The sequence below is a fragment of the Aedes aegypti genome, chromosome 2 (assembly GCF_002204515.2).
Source record: "Aedes aegypti strain LVP_AGWG chromosome 2, AaegL5.0 Primary Assembly, whole genome shotgun sequence".
NCBI classification, from domain to species: Eukaryota; Metazoa; Arthropoda; class Insecta; order Diptera; family Culicidae; genus Aedes; species Aedes aegypti.
Genome location: NC_035108.1, coordinates 335257352 through 335273867, shown reverse-complemented (window position 1 = coordinate 335273867; position 16516 = coordinate 335257352). Strand labels below are relative to the sequence as shown.

General features: G+C 38.1%; 1 protein-coding gene across 3 annotated transcripts in view; it reads right to left on the bottom strand.

Moving 5' to 3' along the window:
- The window catches only part of LOC5576861 (stathmin-1-A), a 200102-nt gene that overhangs the window by 137383 nt on the left and 46203 nt on the right, over positions 1-16516 (bottom strand). The window contains exon 1 of one of the 3 annotated variants that reach the window (XM_021846013.1): positions 13044-13883. The exons of 1 other annotated variant lie outside the window; for it this stretch is intronic. In XM_021846013.1, coding sequence (XP_021701705.1) covers positions 13044-13119 — 76 coding nt within the window. In that variant the 5' untranslated portion in view covers positions 13120-13883. Of the gene's footprint in view, positions 1-13043; positions 13884-16516 lie in introns of those variants that run through there. One more of the 3 variants, XM_001662909.2, reaches the window with a different exon arrangement.

The window sequence follows — 16516 nt, the reverse complement described above, 5'->3', positions numbered from 1 at the left end:
TCGTTAATTTAATACGGTTAACGATAGATGAAAATTAATTTGCATTCGGGACTAATGAACCTAGGTAAAAATGAGCTAACTACCAAAACATTGATGTTTGTATTGAAACATCGTTTTTTAATTTTCATCGAAATACTTTAAAATTAAATATTGCACAAATTTTGATGAAGAAGAAATAGTGAAGTTTTGAAACAAAAATTTACACGATTTGGACATGTGCATCTATTCAGGCTCCAAACATGAAAATAAAAATTTCTTCTGAAACTTTCGTACGTGCTTTTAACAACCTAGGATGCAGAGCTACTTGGGCACCTCTATGATTCACTTTGGCATGGGGGGTTCTTCTCGCCCGAATTGTCTGAAACTTGGCCAAAAGAATAACACTACGATGTATATTGTAGCCAAATATGGGCTCAGTAGCTTTAAAAAACCCCTACTGTCAATGTGCCAAGAATAGGATCCGGCTCTCTATCTGCTATTGAAGATCGGGATTTTTCTAGTTTTTTTTAATCTGAAGCTCTGTGCGTCGTCGCCGGAATACGTGTTTCTGTTCTTCGGGAATTGAGTAGCTCCTTATATTTTGTTTTAAGACGATATGCGTCATTTGCGAGCGTCATGCGAGATATTTTAGGTTAAAAAGTTGAATTTTTCACAATATGCTATAATAGTCCATGTAAATCGTAGAAAAATGAAGATATTATCTTGGCATGTTCAGCAAAGCTTTGTATTTTGAAAACATAATCAAAGTCCTATAACATGATAGACCAAAAAAGTGAAAAGTTAGGTTAATAGGAAGAGTGTATTCGGCAAGTTATTTGTTCAACATTTCAAACAACTTTGTCAAAGACACCAATAGCTTCTAGGGGCTATGCAGAAATTATGTCACGTTACAAAAGTGGGGGGGAGAAGGGGTCAGGCCAAGCGTGACAAGTCTTACAAAATTTTCAGAGGACTCATAAAAAGAAATGTGCAAAGGAGGAGGAGAGGGGGTCGTAAAAGTTGAAATTTAGCGTGAAATCAAAAATTGAGTGAAGTCAATAGTTGCCTCTTAACAAATTAAGTAACTTTTCTGAACATACCATAGCAATGTTTTCTCTCTTTGATACCGAAAAAGCTGATGATCGTGTTTTTGTATTTAAATCACTGTGCCGGTTCTACTTCTGTGGTAGGTAGATCGTTGAAAATTATGAAATGTACTATTTTTTAGATTACACTTTAAATTAGAATAAAAAAAAAATAGTAGGGTAGAAGCACCGGTTTTGGCCATACGCCAGTTGTAGCCATAGTGGATTATACACCGTTTTACATAGCCAATCAGCATGAAACCTTTTGTGTGCAGTAGATCACATTTATATGATAGAGCTACATTCATTTACTTGTTCAAATTGATTCAAAGCATGAGAAAAACAATTAATTTTCCTTATAATTTTAACTCCCATACACCTAATTTGGCCAGGGCACTCCTAATTTGGCCAGGGCACTCCTAATTTGGCCACTCTTATGAGAAATCAATGCAATTGGCCAATTTAGGAACCGAAGTTAAATCTCTGGCCGAAACTGGTTCCGTTGGCCTATATTGACCAACGGGATTTTCAAAGCGAAAAAATGTTTTTGCGATTCCGTTGCAAATCAATCAACTTTTCATTGAGAAGTTGATCAACATAATGGCCTACTTTTCCTACTAAAAAAACAGTGCTGAAAAGTGCTACTTTTCAGCACTCTTTTTGGTGCTGAAAAGTAGCACTTTTCAGTACTTTTTCGGTAGGCATCAACCGAACAACCCAGTCTCTTCATGCCATTTGTGCTTATTTGCGCGGCGTGTGAGTTGAGACGAGTCGTTCTCATCTTAGGTGATGTGAGGCGACTAATGTTAATCCATATCCAATGGAGCGAGTCAACAATTGTCCCTCATGCGACTCGTCTCGCCTCTGATTCCGACAGGGGCTGTCCATTAACCACGTGATCAGTTTTTTTGGGATTCCAGGCCACCCCCCTCCCCCCTTGTGGTCATTTGTCTAAACACAAATTTATAAAATTTGTATGGACCATGAATGACCATGTGATTTATGGACGACCACACACAGGCTAGCGATTTTGATTTGAAATCGAATAGTCCAACATTTGTGCTGTGCTGTCTTACCTGATATCGATGGGAGCGCGAAAACTTGTGACAATCATGTGTAGGCACTACTGTATCACAGCCTACGTGATTGAAAAATACTGAATTGATACAACGCATGGATGTGTGCCCACGTGGGTTCTCTTGAAATGTTTGTTTGTGCTTTTAGATTTCATCCAGCTGAAATAGCATTTTTCGAAATAGCAAAAAATGTTGTAGGCAACTCGTTGCAAAACTCGGTTTTTTCAGCACTCGTTGTGTTTATCCAACTCGGCGAGCCTCGTTGTATAAATGTACAACTCGTGCTGAAAAAATCATCAATTTGCAACTTGTTGCCTAAATAACTATTTTGGCTCAGTTTTGATATTTTACACATATAATATGGATTGAAAGCTTGCATTTGACATATTTGTTGTATCAATATGGCTTCCCATTCAGTTTTTATTGACATTTTCTCTTAGGCTGGCCAAAACCGGTGCTTTAACCTAGGTTATAAAAATATAAATTTTCCAAACTTTTTTCACAAAAAAGACACAATAAACTTTCCTGATATGCGTGTTGAAGTCCAAGATTTAAGTCAAAAATAGAATTATTTTCATCTTCGAGCTACGAAAAAATACACAAACTTCCAAAAAGTGTTTAACCCACCTACCGGTGGCTTAATTTTTTACCACAATAAAAATATTCAAACCTCGATAACTCATTTGTTTCCTAATATTTCTTAAGTTCTAAAAAACTCTTCTAGTATAAGAATCTATGTCGATATCTGTCGTTGGTGATCTGGTTTTAAAGATACTCCGGTGTTCCTTGCGGGACCGACATTCTCCACGTAAAATGTCTTTGGCGACCATTTTGTTTTACGTCAATTTGTCAAAAGAATAAAATGTGTGTTACACAAAGATAGGTGATAAGGAGCTACTCTGGGAAAAATCATACAAATCGGTTCAGTATTCTAGGAGATATCTGAAAATTACGATATGACGTTTTTTGAAGTTTTTAAGATCTTTATTTGACCAGCGTGGTACCAGACACATGAATGCTCATTACTCAAAGACGGCTGCACCAAATTGCTTCATTTTTTCACAACATACTCTCATTAATGTATTGTTCCGAAGACTGAATATCCGAATACGATAAAAAATCTGAGTAATTGAAACCCGAATTGAGTACTATACCACTAGAGTTCGTATCCTTTGACAGGCACGCGTATTTCGACTTCAACTGTAGGGCCATCTTCAGAGTCGTGTACTAGTTTCTAGTTGTTGAAATTGAAAGTATCATCGTGTGTAATATTACTTTCTCACTATTTTAGTTTGCTCATCTTTTCCAGATTATCGTTTTCTTATCGTCAGACCACAAAAGTAGTGAATAAAATTACTGTAGTAAATTTTCGTTGCCTGGTAGGAAGAAGCTACTATGATTGACAATTTGAGTTTAACGTGCAAAATTTTCCACCTCGTCAACAAGTCGTCGCCATTGGCTTTCACAAATACAAAAATATCACTGAAACCCTACCTGATTGTTGATCTGGCTGCATCAATTTTTCCTGAAAAGTTCGGTTCCATTGATACACTGTCAGAAATGAAATATCACAAAACCCTCCTTCACAAAACAGATGGCATATTAATCCAATTTTCCCCGAACCCGAAGCATCGACATTGGCCCAAAACGACATGCAAAAGGCATCAGCTGATATACGCACACCGCATAAACTTGATTCCAATATGGAACAGTTTTTCCCCCAAAACCACTCAGTGGAGTGGAAAAACGGCTGACATTTGCACCGAATCGTTTTTTTTCCACTCGACGACAAGAGGTGCGGATTCTGAATGAAGATGTGTGGGAAATGTGGAATTTTCCGCCACTTCGGAATAGGTATGTATTCGGAACCTGGGAGCAGGATGGATGACATAATTCGACCGAAATGCTTCTTGAATTCCAAGGACTCTTTAGCGATTTCGTATACCCAAAACCAGACCGTGATGGTGTGGAATAAAAGGCACGGTTCTCCCCAGCCCGATATTATCAGCAAAAATCTCCATCAAATCTGTACTCACCAGTCGTTTTATATGGTTAATTTATATGTTTGAAAAAAGTTACACGCACAAATACAACATAAATCAGTGATGTGTGCCTATATTAACCCTCTAATACCCAAGGCATTTTACGATGCGAAAATAACAGTCGAAAACAAGCGATCGGCGAAGTAATTAGCTAAAGAGAAAATTGATGGAAGGCAATCGAACACTGCAGTTACGTCCTAATGATGCTGAACGCAAGAAATATATATTTTCCTGGCTGATAGGTAGGATCATAACACGAATATCAGAAAAGTTTTTCACAACTTTTGAAAAACTGAATTATTTTATGAATTTGAGTGTATTACAAAAAATTGTACATTTTCGAATTTTCCACAATCAACCTATAGGATGTCTTAGGAAATATGGGAACGACTTTACCGTACTGCCATTTCATGATTAGTGCAGTTAAAAATCTCATTTTCACAAATAGTGATTCTACCCCATTACCCCGAATCCCATTACCCCGAATGCCATTAACCCGAACGCCATTACCCCGAATTCCAAAACCCCGAACGACCCATCACCCCGAATGACATCACCCCGAATTCCACAATCATGGGGAAATGTCATCAATATCATCATGTTAAGATAATTGTGAATTCGGGGAAATATCATTCGGGGTGATGGAATTCGGGGTAATGGTACATTCGGGGTAATGGAATTCGGGGTGATGGGATTCGGGGAAATGGCATTCGGGGTAATGGGGTAGAATCAATAGTGATTCTACCCCATTACCCCGAATCCCATTACCCCGAATGCCATTAACCCGAACGCCATTACCCCGAATTCCAAAACCCCGAACGACCCATCACCCCGAATGACATCACCCCGAATTCCACAATCATGGGGAAATGTCATCAATATCATCATGTTAAGATAATTGTGAATTCGGGGAAATATCATTCGGGGTGATGGAATTCGGGGTAATGGTACATTCGGGGTAATGGAATTCGGGGTGATGGGATTCGGGGAAATGGCATTCGGGGTAATGGGGTAGAATCAATAGTGATTCTACCCCATTACCCCGAATCCCATTACCCCGAATGCCATTAACCCGAACGCCATTACCCCGAATTCCAAAACCCCGAACGACCCATCACCCCGAATGACATCACCCCGAATTCCACAATCATGGGGAAATGTCATCAATATCATCATGTTAAGATAATTGTGAATTCGGGGAAATATCATTCGGGGTGATGGAATTCGGGGTAATGGTACATTCGGGGTAATGGAATTCGGGGTGATGGGATTCGGGGAAATGGCATTCGGGGTAATGGGGTAGAATCCAAATAGTATTTTTGCACTTATCAAGAGAAGATTCTAAATTTTCAGCGATTTTTTGCTACCTGTTTGTTGATGGTATTACATTTCTAGAAGCTCTGATAAGTTTTACAAAAATCGCATTATATCTGAGCAACTTTGTTGTACAACATCTGTGATAGATCATAAAGCACGTACCATAAAAATCTGAAAAAAAAAATATATTCATCATTGCCGTAATGATCAATGATCAGACTATCATTTATTTTAATGGAAATTATAAACTTAAGAAATAAAATTTGAATAGAAAAAAAAAGTTCCGATTTGAGCTGTGGTCGAACCAAGTCCTTATATTTGCGTTAGAACATGTAAAAATTGAAAATCGTTGTTGATTATGAATTATTTCTATTTATACTGAAAACACCAGGAAACCAGTGATTTCGAGTTATCTTATGCGAAGGGAAAAACCAATGATTTTTTTTCAAATTTTATTATTCTGTCAAATGTTTTCTAGCTAAGTCAAATAAAATTTCAAACAAAAATTTGTGTGGAACATCTTAGATACAATTTTCTTGAACTTGCCATGTCGATTGATTTTGTTAGAAACATTCATTACTAGTTAAGTTCAAACAAAACAGAAAACTGGGTATGTGCTGGCTAGATAAGAATTAATCTTCCAAAATCAAAAAGTTCAATGTAAAAGGTTATTTTATCTAACAAAAATTTCTTAGACCCTTAGAAATACAAACATATAAAAATATTCATTTGCTTGAAAAAATATTGAAAGTCGTGCCCATACTTTCTGGGACTCCCTAACATAAATGAAGAGCCTGGTGGGATTATTTTTTTCTCGGAACCGTGTTTCTGTTGTTTACACGGAAAATAAAATATATCGCAGACAAAAAATAAAAAAAAATCATTTCTGAAAGTACCGTAAAACCCCATTTTATTATTATCGAAAAATTGGTAACCAGAAAGGCTTCACGCATTTCCAATACCTTACTTATACACGTACTGTCACACTTTCCTAGACCCCCTCCACCAAATGATAGACGTCATTTTTGAATGACCTCCAAAAATTATAAATTTGCAAATTAAATTAAATTATTGCTTAGATGGATTTTACATAGCGTAAAATTACATTTTGATCTTTATTATCGGTTGGACATTGAAGGGCAAAAGTCTCAAAATTCGATAAACTTGGATATTTTTCTTTTCAGTTCGGTGATTGTTTCGTATTTAAGTGCAAATTCGTTAAGGTCCCTAGAGTATTTATAAATAGAAATGATGGAGAAATTTGAGAAACCTTATAAAAAATTTAAAAATCAAAGAAAATTAAAAGTTTGATCCTTAATCGAATTTGTCATTTCTCTAAGAATATTTCTTTGACTTTTATTGAGAATTCCTCGTGACATTACGACAAGTAATACTGCTCGTAGTACTGTAGGTATTTTTCGTGATTTTATCCAGGAAATTCATTACACATTAATTCAGGAAATTTCAGGTGAATAAATTTCCGTGATTTGCTTGAGTTCATTTGATGATTATTCACGGACTCTTTAAAAAATTTCTTTTAAAATACCTTCGAGAATTTCACCTGCATATTTATGTAAATACAAAGAAATACTTCAGATATTCCGTCAGAAATTCCTCTAAAGATTATCTAAGAAATGTTTCCATGATATTAATAAGTGTTCATAGAGTTCATAGAGAGATTCTTTCATTGATCTGTTTGGGACTTTCGCCAAGATCCCCATTCAGAACATCTTCAAGAATTCAACCAGTAATTTCTCCACCGATCCTTCCCAAATTATTGTTAAGAATTTCTTTAAGATTTCAACCACGAATTTCTTCATGCATAGCTTAAGAATTATTCCTAAGTCCTAAGATACCTTTTGAGGAATTCTCCAGAACGTTTTAAGAAATTTCCCAAGGAAGTCTTCAAAGAATTTTGCTTGTCATTCTTCAGGCATGTCTCCAAGCTCTGAATCTGAAGGAAATTCCCAAAATAGGTATATTGTTTTTTTACCCGGAGATGTTTCTGAAGTTAGTTCTACAGTAACCTCTCATGAAACTTGTGTAAGTTCTAGAGCATGGTTTCCCAAGCAGGAGGACCGCGAAACCATTGTGAATAAGTGTCGTTTTTTAATGCATAAATTTGAATTTCTTAAAAACGCTAGTTTTGCATGAGAACAATAAAACAAGTTGCTACTAACAACTCAAATACTGAAAAAATGCGTACTGGATTTTTTAGCCTAGTGTAAGCTTGAAAAAGAAACTAAGATAGGTCAGAAAATCGTTGAGACTCTAGTCCATTATTGCAGGGATTGAAGAAATTTGAAAATCAGCAATATTTTTAAGTGATTTTCTGACTGCACATCAAAGCATAATTGCTCCATGTGAATAGGAAAACCAGCAGCTTCCTGGGGCAGATAGCTCATATATATCATTCGAATCTTTCTTTGCGAGGGATTTCCGGTTATATGTCAAAATTATTTTCGGACACCTTAGGAATACCTTTGACGAAACTGCTGACGAGATTTTTGGTTGGAATCTTCCTAAGTACTTGTTCTTTTTGTACAATTTTAGCAAGATACTTTTTAGAGCTGAAAGTGAAAACGATCGGTGAATATATACTTTGATCCCTTTTCGATTGGCTTTTCGGTCGGTAATAATTTTTCTAAGCGGAATTACTTCATATCTTCCGACCCTTCGTTTGGGCCTTCTTCAGGAATTACTTCTTATCATTCAACGTTTCGACTTTTGATTTGGGTCTTCTTATCTACCCACAAATATCCAACGCAAGCTCCAATATACCAAAACCGACAAACCAACGCCAAGCAATCGGCAACGACAGAAAAGCGGTATCCCTACCTCTTTGAAGAAGGCCCAAATCAAGGGTCGAAACGTCGGATGATATGAAGTAATTACGCTTTTAAATTTATTATTGACTGAAAAGCCAATCGCAGATAGATCAAAGATTTTTTTTAGAAGTTCCTTATCAGGCGCTTGGAAGATATTCAATGGATGATAGCTTAATCCTCACATTAGATGTGGTGTATAACCTGCGTGATTTTTGAGTGTGCCTTCAATATGAGATCTTCAGCAGGTTTCCAAATTTTTCAATTCCAAGGGCCGCCGGATGTTTGTAGCATTTTGAAGGGGATCACAGCTAAAAAAAAGTTTGTGAATCGCTGTTTTATTTGAGGAAGTCTCCACTACTATTTCCAACATGAACCACTAAGATAATTAAAAAAAATCAATCTATGGATACTATTCTGCAGGTTCCTTGGAAAACATCGGAGTAATTACTGGAATTATTACAGTGGAATTGTGAAACTACTTGAGAAAATAATCGAGACATGTTTGAACTACTGCAATTATCTTTCAAATAAATGCAGGGTTAATTTGAAGAGGAATTTCGATTTTTTTGGAGTTCCTAGAGGAGCTGTCAATATATTGGAAAAAATATAGTAGTGTTTTTTTTAATCCCAGAACGATTTTTTTTTATTTAAAACACTGGAATAAGAAATTCCTTAGGAATCTTTGGATGATCAGAATAACAACTGAAGAAATCAACGAAAGAATTAATGCAAAAACACCTGCAGGGAACCTACGATAATCTCTGGGAAAATTTTCAGGGTAATCCCTATTTGATGGAGCAGTTTTCATGCTTGAGCGTTGCAGTGTTCAAGGATTTCCTGGACCAAATTCTGGAGAAATTTATCTAATCATCCGTTGATGGTGTGCTATAAGCATTTTTGAAATTGGTATAGGAATATTTGAAAACTCAGTGTGAATCAGGGTGAAATTCTTAAAACTATTCTGGAATAAACTCTGAAAGTATCATAAAAATCCCGGAAGCTTTTTCTCGAGGAATCTTAAATTAAATTTCTGGACAACTCGTGGAATAATCGCATAATAATGTCTGCAGGTTTCTCTGGAGCAGTGCTGACAAGTTTCAATCTCAATGCCTAAATTTCAACTGAAATTGAATGATTGTAGCAGTCACATTCAGTTTCACGGTGTTAGAACTGACAGAGATTGAGTGCCGTATTCGTGAGCGACTACACCAAACGACAATCAAAATCATCCACAAATTTCGTGCTGACAAGCCATATGTGTCAAGCGTCCCCTCTCAATAGTGAGTGCCCTTTTTTACACGGTGGAAAATTCTCTCATTTACAAAAAAGGCAAGAGAAAATTTAGCGTTGTCAAATAACAGCATCAGGGAGCCGCAAGTGAGTGAGTTCTCTCGTTCATCTCTCTCCCGTTGGACTGAATGAGAGGCAAACGACACGAACAGAAGAAGCGTGGAAAATGAAAAAAATAAAATTTTGCCGTCACGTAGTGGTGTCGAAATTTTGCAGTTTTTTTTTTTTTTTAGCCTAGTCTAGAGTTTTGCACAAACATTCACTGCAAGCATAATAAAGAAAATTGTGATTATAGAGCCCATTTTGGTTGAAATAATGAAACAAAAATTGATTGAAAAATTGACTTTTTAAAGTATAGTATGTAACTAGGTGACTCATTTTGCAGTAATTTTGAACGAGATTGCGGTGTCGCTTCACTGTTTGTTGAATGTCAAATTAATGATAGCTCGCTAATGATATTAACAATTTTAGAACATCAGTCATCATTTGATAAGACTGATATTGTACGACACATTAGTGTCCACTTCTCAAAAAAGAGACCTGCTACCAACTCTGCTATTAAAAATGCTACCCTACTATATTTTAAATTAATGATTTTGGCGATTATGCCTTAAAAAGGGTGGAACTCAAAATTTGATTCACTCCAAATTCAGATTGCAGCAAAAAAAAATATCAGGTCTCAGGAATTAAAAGCCGAGTATAAGTAAATTGTGCTTCGTTACTAAGCTATCTATCAATTTGTTATCTAAAATAATCTCAAATCTAATCTCAAATAAAATTGAAAACCTTAGATTTGCTCAGCCGAGCTAATGAAAAAAAAAAAAAAACTTATTGTGTTGATTGATTTAATTCCATCCAGAAATTGAGTGGCTTAAGAGCAAAGGGACGTAATTGACATTTTGATTGGTTTTGAGTAATTTATACTGAAATATTCTACTCTTTTCAAGCTTTCCAACAGTATTTTCAGGTGATTTTCCTATCCAATAGGACAAAATTCTTTGAAGTTTCGCTAGTTTTTTGGTTCCCATTTATATGAAGCGAAAAATTATTAAGAACTTCAAACCCATTTTTGTCAAAAATAGGTTTTCGATACAGTTTTTGATCCCCTCTAGAAAGATTACCTATACACATCATCTGTGAATTCAAATTCGATGATATGTTTCTTCAGATAATACGATAACTCAAAGTCCGTTTTAATATCACTGATATCCTTTGTATTGGTGAGCTTATAGGGTTATTACTAATTCATGTCAGTAAAAAAAGTAATCATAGACACGTTATTCAGAAACATATATTTTAACCAAAGAAGACATTTTTTTAAAATTTCTTTATTAGTATCATTCCAAACATTACATTCATTATTTCTTATATCTAGGTGTTGTGTGTTATTAGGCTACACTATCATCCTAATTTGGTAAAACAAATCTAAGATATTATTAACATTTTGTTAACAACATATTACATTTCATTTGCCGTAGCAGTTCAGATTTTTTACATTGGAACATTGGATATTCTATGTAACTCATTGGTACTATACCAGGGAGGAAGCCTCAGAATCATTTTCAAAATTTTATTTTGAATTCTCTGCAGAGCTTTCTTCCTGGTATTACAACAGCTAGTCCATATTGGTACAGCATACAACATGGCTGGCCTAAAAATTTGTTTGAATATCAAAAGCTTGTTCTTAAGACAAAGTTTTGATTTTCTATCAATAAAGGGATAGAGACATTTTACATATTTGTTAGATTTGGCTTGAATGCCCTCAATGTGGTTTTTGAAAGTTAAATTCTTATCTAGCATGAGCCCTAGATACTTAACTTCATCTGACCAATTTATTGGAATACCTCTCAGCGTGACAACATGTCTACTTGAAGGTTTCAAATAAAGAGCTTTTGGTTTATGTGGGAATATTATTAGTTGAGTTTTGGAAGCATTAGGAGAAATTTTCCATTTTTGCATATATGAAGAAAAAATATCCAAACTTTTTTGCAATCGACTACAGATGACACGCAGGCTTCGTCCTTTGGCGGAGAGGCCTGTGTCATCCGCAAACAAAGATTTTTGACATCCCTGAGGTAACTCAGGTATGTCAGATGTGAAAATATTGTATAATATTGGTCCCAAAATGCTGCCTTGAGGAACACCAGCTCTTACAGGAAGTCTTTCAGATCTGGAGTTCTGATAATTAACCTGAAGTGTACGATTTGACAGATAACTTTGAATTATTCTAACAATGTATGTTGGAAAATTAAAGTTTTTCAATTTTACGATCAAACCTTCATGCCAAACACTGTCGAATGCTTTTTCTATGTCTAGAAGAGCAAGACCAGTAGAATAGCCTTCAGATTTGTTGGAACCAAAAAAGACATATTTTTTCGCTAAACTTTGCCATAATCAGTCTTATGCTATTCCCTAGTAAGTCTAAGGGCCAATCTCTTCACCACCGCTTAGACCTTAAACCTAGTTTAACTATATGGGTAAGTGTGGTTTACGGCTTGAGGCATGGTAAAAAAAATCGGCCCTTAGAGCCGATTTCTTCACCATGGCTTAAGCCGTAAACCACACTTACCCATATAGTTAAACTAGGTTTAAGGTCTAAGCGGTAGTGAAGAAATCGACCCTAAAAGATTGTGGTTCAATCAGGCAAATTTTTCAGCGGAGTTGAGTCAGCCTCTAAAACAATACATATGACTAAAAACTAGGGTAAATGAAAAAAAGATTTAATCTTTACTTTGTCAAAACAAACGTTCTGGATGTACAAAACAGGATGTACACTGGAAATTAAAATTCATACACACATTTTTTAATTACTTTACTGACAGGAAATAGTTATCACCCTGTATACCACAAAAAGGACGTAACTTCAAAACGAGCCCTACTATTTTTTCTTAAATTTTGCCTAAACATACAACTTAGCCCTCGAAAAGTACTGATGGGTATATATTTTATGATTTTTTTTCTCGGTAATCAGGGGTCTGGGGGGCACCGTGAAGGGTATTCTGTGCTCCTCATTTTCCGCTGTTGTTGGGGCCATATCCTTCCTTTGCTACGATACGCAGCTTCGGTCGGAACCGTTCGGTAGCCCTGTAAAAGCCGATGCTGGTTGGGCGAATGGATGAGTCATCGCTGCCGTTTGCTTGTTCTCTACGCGGTGGATCATCCACACTATGGAGCACTATGGGCACACACTTTGGTCGGGAAAATTATGCAATTTTCTGAAGATTATGGCACAAGGCAAACGGACGGAATATACGTTAGAGATATGAAAGTCTGTAATACACCTAATTCGTCGGCGATTCTCTACTGAGTTGGTACTTATTCTTCATAAATCAAGTTAAAAAGTTACCCAAAGAGGTCAAATATGTGAGCGGCGTTCAGGATGGGAAAGGAAAGAAACGACTCATGGAAAGAGAAGGCCTATCTTACCTGCCGGTAGAATGGGTGCTCGGCACGTGTGGCAGAAGCACTGCATAACCGAATCTCGGACTAATCCAATCAACATTTTGGCTTCTGAAGTCTGGGAAAACTGATTGAATTCCGGAGAAAAAATTACTAATTTACCACTCGAGTTAGTTGGGTATCCTTCACTATTTGCTTGACAGCTTGCCTGTCTCGTGCACTTTTCTGATTTTTCACCACGAAGTTTCCTTTCGAATTCGCGTTAAGGTTCGTCGACGACTGCGGTACAACTGAGCCAGACAGGATCAATCGACAAGTATGCTCCCCAAAAACGAGAATCTCTCGCTCTCACTGTATGAATAATACTTTTTTTTTTCTATTGCCGAGTGCAATTTGTCGAAAATGTTGGATTCCACACTATCACAATATATCACTGATTTTGGTGGAGATACAACTCAATTCCTAAATTTACTTGTTCTGTATTCCAAAAGAGCTTACACAGAAACAGTTTTGCACGAAAAACACTATCACAAAGCGAGAAAACTTTCAGCTTCCAACTCTGCGTAAAAACTCAGGGCGGGGCACACATTAGCTGCGGAAAACTTTATCCTGTTAACCGTCAAAAGCCGCTCTTCGTGCCTTTCTCTCTGCTCGATTGCCGGTCAGGACGAAAAGCCTCTCTTCCGTTTATGGTTTATTCCTTTTTGCTCTAGGCTTTTCCACTGTTACCACGTGTCTCCTCACGGTTTCCTCCTCACTGCCGGGTATGCTGCCTTAATACCAGTATCAAAGATTCGTTTGGTAGTTTTCTGCCGTCTGGTAGCGCGTTCCGCACAGGTCAACTTCTAAACAGTGACTGCGCCGTGCAAACTTACCGGCAAACGGATATCGCTTCTCTATCGACCACAGGATTCCGAAACCCGAACAGGATTCGGTTTTTGAGCTTCCGATTCTCTCCGCCAGGCTCTCGCAATGTCCGTCCGTCATACGATTCCACACACGCACCGAAGCAGTCAGAGCTGCGTTTTCCACTTTTCCAGTGGAAACCCCACACATAAGAATCGAAAATCCTCCCGAAAGCGAAGTCAAGACGGAATGGAAAAATCAATACTACATCATATCCTTGAATAGGCCATAGGAATAACTCAGACGACGGAAGACGATGGCACTGCGGTGGCAGTGCACAACCACATTGAACCGAATCGAAGGAAAACCCGTGCGAGAGAATGGAATTGGGCTCTCTCGGTCGAACGCTTTTCCCATGCCATGCCGCCAGTCGATGAGGTTTTTTTTTGCAAAAAATAACCCCTCGTGAAGTGGAGCCTTCGTCAGTCCTGTTGTCGTGTTGGTTGCTTTTTCCTTAAACTGATTTTTTTCGCCTATATCGAATGCGAAAATTTAATATGAAGTTTGTTGCTATCGCTGGCTCTGCCGTTATAGTATCGGGTAGGCAAAAATAGTGTCCACTAACTGTCGTCGACGTGTGCCGGGTGTAATGCGGTTTGGGTTTGGAGAAGATGAAAAAAATGAAGTCATTTTTATGCATTTGTTTTGTGCCGGTTCCGTTTGGGAGGGGGTGTTTTCCGTCGCCGGCATAGTTGCATATTTGTTGAGCGTGGAAGCAGATTTTCAATCAATTGTGAAACTATACGCTTGATCGGTTACTTATGTTTTACTACACAGTTTTGTAACTACGGAGATTGATGTTTAATGATTTGCACGTTGATTTAACGTATTTGGATTCAACCGATCATTGAATTATAATAATCAGAGGCCTGCCTCTGTTTATAACTGCGACCATACGCTTCGAGTTCTTCAAACGAGTATTGGTGGTTTTCGTAACATTGGTTGTCTATGTCACATCTTGTTAGTATATCTTTTATTGCTTCAACAAACTTTGGATCAATCTGTGCTATTCCATTTCATCAACGACTCGTCAATGGCTATCTTGCGGATATGTGTTGCTCAGCGATTCCTGGGGCTCTCACAGTTTTCTTGTTATAATGGTAGATGGTAACTATTCCCGCGATAACGCAAACTGTTTTAATTGGTACGGTAAAGTACGCACTTACTATCCTAATGGCCATTAGTCTGTATGCACTGTTCAACCGTGGCAAGCTTCTCTTTGATTTTATTTCCTTACCATTTACCTGACCATTCAGGATAAAGCCTGGGTGGCCTCTGCTGTACGTAGGAGACGTCTCCATTCGACTCGGTCCATGGCTGCCCGTCGCCAGCCACGCATTCTGCGAAGGGTCCGTAGATCGTCCTCAACTTGATCGACCCATCTTGCTCGCTGCGCACCACGTCGTCTTGTGCCGGTCGGATTGTTTTCGAGGACCATTTTCACCGGGTTGGTATTCGACATTCTGGTGACATGCCCGGCCCACCGCAATCTCTCAATTTTTGCAAGGTAGACGATGGTTAGTTCTCCCAGAAGCTGGTGCAATTCATGGTTCATCTGCCTTCTCCACGATCCGTCTTCCATCTGCGCTCTGCCATAAATGGTCCGCAAAACCTTCCGTTCGAAAACTCCAAGGGCGCGTTGATCCTCTGCACGTAGGGTCCATGTTTCGTGCCCATGGAAGAGTACTGGTCTAATAAGCGTCTTGTAGATAGTTAACTTCGTGCGATGGCGAACTTTACTCGATCGAAGAATTCTGCAGAGATCAAAGTAGGCAAAATTTTCAGCAACGATGCGTCTCTGGATTTCTCTGCTGGTGTCGATGTCGGCGGTCACCAGTAAGCCCAAGAACACGAATTCTTCGACCACCTCGATTTCATCACCGTCAATATGAACTCGAAGTGGGGGGGGGGCGCCGTGTCCTCTTTTGAGCCCGTCGCTATCATGTACTTTGTCTTCGACACATTGACGTTCAGTCTGATTCGCCTCGCTTCAGCCCTTAGTCAGATGTACGTACCCGCCATAACCTCGAAGTTCCGTGCTACGATATCCATGTCGGCGAAACAAAATTGCTGAATGGACTTTCGGACAATCGCGCCACTCGTGTCTATCCTCGTTCTTCTTATCACACCCTATAACGCAATGTTGAACAGTAAACACGAAAGGCCACCACCTTGCCGTAATCCTCAGCGAAATTCGAAGATACTGTAGAGTGTCCCTGTTACTCGGACTACGCACATCACTCACTCCATCGTCTCTTTGATCAATCTTATCAGTTTGTCCGAGAAACCGTATTCGTGCATAATCTGCCATAGCTGATCTCGATCGATTGTATGATAGGCCGATTTAAAATCAATGAACAAATGATGTGTGGGTATAATGTATTCGCGGCATTTCTGCAACATCTGGCTGTGCGATATTGCTCGTTCGCCTATAAATCCTGCCTGATATTGCCCAACGAAATCTATAGCAATTGAGCAATTGAGCTCAAAATTGAGATCGCACGATAATTAGCGCAATCCAACTTATCGCCCTTTTTGTAGATGGGACGTACGACACCTATCATCTATTCCTTCGGTAATACTTCCTCCTTCCA